Genomic DNA, 6,161 nt, shown 5'->3' on the forward strand with positions numbered 1-6,161 from the left:
TTATCCAAGATCTATAAAGAACTTATTCAACTCAACAGCAAAGAAACAAACAATCCAATCATGAAATGGAGAAAATACATGAACAGAAATCTCACAGAGGAAGACCTAGACATGGCCAACAAGCACATGAGGAAATGCTCAGCATCACTTGCCATCAGGGAAATACAAATCACAACCACAATGAGATACCACCTCACACAAATGAGAATGGGGAAAATTAGCAAAGCAGGAAACCACAAATGTTGGAGAGGATGTGGAGAAAGGCGAAAATCCTACACTGCTGGTGGAATGTGAACTGGTGCAGCCACTGTGAATAACTGTGTGGAGGTTCCTCAAAGAGTTAAGAATAGATCTGCCCTACGACCCAGCAATTTCACTGCTGGGGTTTTACCCCAAAGATACAGATGCAATGAAACGCTGAGACACCTGTACACCGATGTTTGTAGCAGCAAAGTCCACAACAGCCAAACTGTGGAAGGAGCCTCGGTGTCCATGGAAAGATGAATGGATAAAGAAGATGTGGTTTATGTATACAATAGGATATTACTCATCCATTAGAAACAACAAATACCCAACATTTGCTTCGACATGGATTGGACTGTAGGGTATTATGCTGAGGGAAATAAGTCAATCTGAGACGGGCAATCATTATATGGTCTCATTCATTTGGGGAGTATAAAAAAATAGTGAAAGGGAATAAAGGTAAAAGGAGAGAAAATGAGTGAAAAGATAAGTTGAGGATGACAGAATCTGAGAGACTCCTAACTCTAGGAAATGAAAAAGGTGTTGTGGAAAGGGAGGTTCTTGGGGGTTTGGGGTGACTGGATGATGGGTGCTGAGGGGGGCACGTGAAGGGATGAGACCTGGGTGATATGCTATATGTTGGCAAACTGATCTCTTCTCATTTAGCACCCTGAATATATCCTTCCAGCCCTTTCTGGTCTTCCAGAACTCTGTGGAGAGATCTGCTGTTAACCTAATACTTCTCCCCATAAATGTTAGGGATCACTTGTCTCTTAGTGCTTTGAGGATCTTCTCTTTATCTTTGGAATTTTCAAGTTTCACCATGAAATGTCGGGGTGTTGAATGGTTTTTATTCATTTTGTGTGTGTGGGGTATCTCTATCTCGAGGATGTGCATGCCTGTTTCCTTCCCCAAGTTAGGGAAGTTCTCGGCTAAGATTTGTTCAAATACACTTTCTGGTCCTCTGTTCCTTTCAGCAGCCTCTGAACCCCCTTTCAACGTAGATGTTTCCTTCTGAGGCTGTCATTTATTTCCCTTAACCTTTCTTCATGGTCTTTTTCTCTTTTTTCCTCAGCATCCTTCCTTGCCATGAACATGTCTTCTATGTCACTCATCGTTCTTCTACCTCATTAACCTCATCGTTAGGACTTCCAGTGTGGATTGCATCTCATTTAACTTATTTTAATTTTGGCTTGATTAGATCTAAATTCTGCAGTCATGACATCTCTTGAATCCTTCATTCTTTTTTCCAGAGCCATCAGTAGCCTTATAATTGTGCTTCTGTATTGGCATTCTGACATCGAATTGTCACCCAAATTCTGCAACTCTGTGGGAGAGAGGACTGTTAGTGATTGTTTCTTTTGTGGTGAGTTCTTCCTTCTAGTCATTTTGCTCAGTGCAGAGTGCCTAAAAACAAGTTGTACTGGGAAAAGGAAGGAAATAAAGAAAAAAGGGGGAAACAAAAAACAAAAAGAAACAAAACAACAAAAAACAAGAAACTTTTCAAAATTTAAAAAAATATAACAAGGAGGGGTCTCCTCTGATTCTATATACTGTAAGTCCCTCAACTTCTCCTGGAGCTTTCCAGCACTGCTTGGTCAAGAGTTTGCTCTTTCCCTTTCCTTCCAGCTGGTCTTGTGAGGGAGGGTCCTGCTCTGCTGATAGTCAGGTGTGAGCACCAGGGGAGCTGCCCCGCCCCCTGGCAGGGGCACAGCTCCCTGGGAGCTGTTTATCCTGTGAGGCCCATGTTCCCTGGCCGCCCCACTCCGACCCAGGCGCAAGGTGACATAGGGAGGAACAACAACACTGGCGGCGGCCAGCTCTCCAGCCCGAAAGTCAGCTCCCACATTAAGTCCTGCAGCTCCCAGTCCGTGGGAGCCTAGCAGCCCCGGGTGTCGGTGGCACTGACCTGCACAGCTCGGGGGTGCCCGGTGGCAGGAGCGTCCTCGCTGTCCTGTGTCGTCCCGGCCCCCGATTGCCCAAGGGGATCGCCAGATCCTAGGCTTTGTCACCTGGGGCCCTGGGCTCCGGGGCCTGCGCCGCTGGAATCGCTCTCCCAGGGCCGCGCATCCCCCTCCTCGCCGAGCCACTGCCAGGGCCACCACCTGAGCTGCTCCCGGGATCCGATGGGTGCGCGCTCCAGACCTTTTCAGAGCTCGGCCCACGGTGTGTGGCGTGATCTCCCCACTTCCTCTGTTAGTGACCCGGGACCCTGGGGGCTCCACTGCCCTTCCTGGGATCCTGCCCGAGTTCCCTGTGAGCGTCTTTCCATCCAGGAGGATTGGTAAACTTCCTGATTCTCCCGGTCTGGGCTTTCCTGTCCTGGAGTGTCTCCTGCCCAGCCTTAGCCCGGCTCTTCGTGGGGGTTCTCCCCTCCCACCCTGGAGTCTTGTTCTTTATTTTTTCATCTTCCTACCTTGATAGAAGCGCAAACTCTTCTCACTGTAACCTTCCAGCTGTTCTCTCTTTAAATCCCAGGCCGAATTCGTAGGTTTTCAGGATGATTTGAAAGTTATCTAAGTAAGTTCTTGGGGATAGGGGATTTTGGAATCCCACTCTTCCGCCATCTTGCCGACAGCCTTGGCTCTCATTATCTTGATTTCCTATTTTCCCATTCTATTTACACAAATATGTCATTTTATCTTATTTTTATTTTACTTGTTAAAAATTTGAATTCAATTTGCCAGCATATCATAAACCATTAGTTTCAGATGTAGCGATCCATAAATTATCATTTGTGTGTAACACCCAGTGCTCCTCACACCACGTGCCCTCCTTAATGCCCCTTACCCAGGTCCTGATCCCCCACCCACCTCCCCTCTAGAGACCCTCAGTTTATTTCACAGAATTAAGAGTCTGTCATGGTTTTTCTCTCTCTCTGATGACTTCCCATTCAGTTTTCCCTCCCTTCCCCTATGATTCTATGCTACGTTTCTTATGTTTCACATATAAATGAAACCGTATGATAATTGTCTTTCACTGACTGACTTATTTCACTCTCTGACTAATACCCTCCAGTTCCATCCATGTCGATAGAAGTGGTAAAGATTCATCCTTTCTAAAGGCTGAGTAATATCCCATTGTAACTATAGCCCACATATTCTTTATCCATTCATCTGGTGATGGATATGTGGGCTCGTTCCACATTTTGACCACTGTGGACATTGCTGCTGTGAACATTGGGGTGCAGGTGCCCCTTCTTTTCACTACCTCTGTATCTTTGTGGTAAATACCTGGTAGCACATTTTGCTAGGTCATAGGGTAGCTCTGTTTTTAAGTTCTTGAGGAACCTGCACCCTTTTCCAGAGTGGCCACTCCACTTTGCATTCTCACCAACAGTGCAAGACGGTACCCCTTTCTCCACAACCTGGCCAAAGTTTGTTGTTTTTATGTCTTGTTCATTTTAGCCATTCTGTCAGATGTGAGGTGGTATCTCATTGTGGGTTTTGTTTTGTTTTGTAATTTCCTGATAAATAGTGATGTGGAGCATTTTTTTCATGTGTCTGTTGGCCACGTGTTGTCTTCTTTGGAGAGATGTCGGTTCATCTCTTCTGCCCATTTCTTCACTGGGTTACTTGTTTTGGGTGTTGAGTTCCATAAGTGTTTTATAGATCTTGGATACTAGCCTTTTATCTCCTATGTCATTTGCAAATGCCTTCTCCCATTTTGTAGGTTGCTTCTTAGTTTTATGGACTGTTTCCTTTGCTTTCTATCTTGATGAAGTCCCAATAGTTCAGTTTTGCTTTTGTTTCCCTTGCCTTTACAGACATGTCTTGCATAAGTTGCTATGGCCAAGGTCAAAGAGGTTGTTGCCAGTGTTTTCCTCTAGGATTGTGATGGATTTCTACTTCACCTTTAGGTCTTCATCCATTTTGAGTTTATCTTTGTGTATGGTGTAAGAGAATGGTCCAGTTGCATTCTTCTGCATGTGGCTGTCCAATTTGTTGAAGAGACTATCCTTTTTCCAGCAGATATTCTTTTCTGCTTTGTCGAAGATTAGTTGACCATAGAGTTGAGGGTCCATTTCTGGGTTCTCTATTTTGTTCCTTTATCAGTGTGTCTGTTTTTATGCTAGTACGATAACATTTTGATGATGACAGCTTTGTCTATGACATGCAGAAAAAACCTTAGGCAAAATACAGCCTGAAGTCCAGACATTGTGATATAACCAGCTTTTGATTTCTTTTTCGACATTCCTATGGTGAATTGGGGTCTTTTCTGGTTCCATGCAAAACTTAGAAATATTTGTTTCTGATCTGTGAAAAATGTCAATGGTATTTTGATAAGGACTACTTCGAAAGTGTAGTTTCCCTGGGTTGCATGGACATTTTCACAATATTGATACTTCAAATCCATGAATATGGAATGTTAATGAATCTCTTTGCTCTTCCACAATTTCTTTTATAGGTGTTCTGTAGTTTTTAGTTACAGATCCTTTACTTCTTTCATTATGTTTATTCCTAGGTATTTTATGGTTTCTGGTGCAATTGTAAATAGGATCAGCCCTTAATTTCTCTTTCTTCTATATCATTTTTGCATCTAGAAATAAAGCAGATTTCTGTACATTGATTTTTTTATCCTGCCACATTGCTGAAATACAATATGAGTCCTAGCAGAGTTGCAAAGTCTTGTGTTTTCCAAGTAAAGTAACATGTCAACTGAGGAAAGTGAGATGTTGACTTCTTCCTTGCCAGTTTGAATGTTTTTATAATTGTTTGCATTTATTTGGAGTTGGTTGTGAACCCCCAATTTCATTTATGATTTTATTTGTTTGGATTCTTTATCTTTTCTTTGATAAGTCCTTTGAGAGCTTTCTCAATCTCATGAATTCTTCCTAAGTAGAGGCCAGCTTGCCCTAGTGCTGAGATATGAGGTTAGTCTAGGGGTCCAATGGCACATGGTGAGCCTGCTATCCAGGGGCCTGCTTGGCCTAGCCATGTCTGGGTTGTGTAACCGCAAGTCCAAAATCACAAGGTAAGCCCACTTACCAGTGGCCTAAGTGAGTACAACTGAGCTGTGATGTTGGTCTCCAGGTCCAAGCAACATGCTAATCCCACTGTGCAGGTGCTTCGTTTTCCCAATGATGAGCTGGGATGCGGGGCTCATGATTTGGAGGCACTCTGCAAACCCAGTGTTCCCTGGACCCCCTTGCCTTCTTCTGGGCTCAGCTGGAGACTGGTGGTATGAGGGTTCCTGGTCCCTTCAGTGTTTGGGTGACCCACATGCCCTGGGGCCCCTGGGTTCAGCGGGTTCCCAATCTGAGGGCTCCCAGTAGGTGCTCTGTTCTGGGGACTGCATTTCTCCAAGTCCTGCTGTGTTCAAGGATTTGTCGTTTGTGGGATCCTGGTCAGCCAGGGATCTGGACGATCCATTAGTCCACTACTGAGCTGAGGCAGGCAGCTCGTGGTCTGAGGGCCCATGTTCCAATGACCCCCACCATGTCCAGTGATGTGGTGACTCCTTGTCCCAGGACTTACTTGTTTCATAATACCCCCTCTCTGCTGGGTGCCTGGAGGCACTTCAGACATTGTACACATGGGAGTGGACTGGAAAATTAGGGCACTCATGATCCCTGTGCTGATCTGGTTTGGAGAGCTCAAGAGAAGCAGTTAGTGCCCTGGGCTCCCTCAGGACAGGAACTCACAGCTTTCCTGTGCTGATGCCGGTGTTGTCCCCAGAGGTGTGGGAGAGGCTTTTCTCATCTGCCTGAGTATCCATGGTACCGGTCCCCAGTGTCCCACTCCCACAGGCCACATGGGAATATGTCCATGAGCAGGCAGGACAAACTCACAGTGGGAAAAGGGAACAGGAGTTGCCTTCTGTGGGTTCGAGGACTCTCAGGACCACAGAGGGGGATGAAGGGAGGTGCAAACATGCAGGTGGAGCCCAAAGTTTTGACGAGAGGCCTGGGGCAGGTG

At 45.4% G+C, this 6,161-nt stretch overlaps 1 protein-coding gene across 1 annotated transcript; it reads right to left on the bottom strand.

The window, feature by feature from the left end:
* Positions 1-259: 259 nt before the first annotated feature.
* Positions 260-5,961, bottom strand: LOC125753332 (uncharacterized). Its single transcript, XM_049099337.1, has 3 exons — positions 5,888-5,961; positions 2,153-2,631; positions 260-1,570 (listed from the first exon to the last, which is right to left on the bottom strand). Exons 1-3 carry the CDS (start codon positions 5,959-5,961, stop codon positions 1,416-1,418), a joined length of 708 nt encoding a protein of 235 aa, XP_048955294.1. The 3' UTR covers positions 260-1,415.
* Between the last annotated feature and the right edge of the window lie 200 nt (positions 5,962-6,161).

This window comes from Canis lupus, chromosome 2 (genome assembly GCF_003254725.2).
Source record: "Canis lupus dingo isolate Sandy chromosome 2, ASM325472v2, whole genome shotgun sequence".
NCBI lineage: Eukaryota > Metazoa > Chordata > Mammalia > Carnivora > Canidae > Canis > Canis lupus.

What these genes read in the sequence shown, in the direction of transcription:
- LOC125753332 (XM_049099337.1), bottom strand. Translation starts at nt 5,961, where the DNA reads ATGGATACTCAGGCAGATGAGAAAAGCCTCTCCCACACCTCTGGGGAC. An exon ending in GGCATCAGCACAGGAAAGCT is followed by an intron (nt 2,632 to 5,887) that starts GTGAGTTCCTGT and finishes ATAAAGAACAAG; the next exon opens with ACTCCAGGGTGGGAGGGGAG. An exon ending in GGCACCCCCGAGCTGTGCAG is followed by an intron (nt 1,571 to 2,152) that starts GTCAGTGCCACC and finishes TCTCTCCCACAG; the next exon opens with AGTTGCAGAATTTGGGTGAC.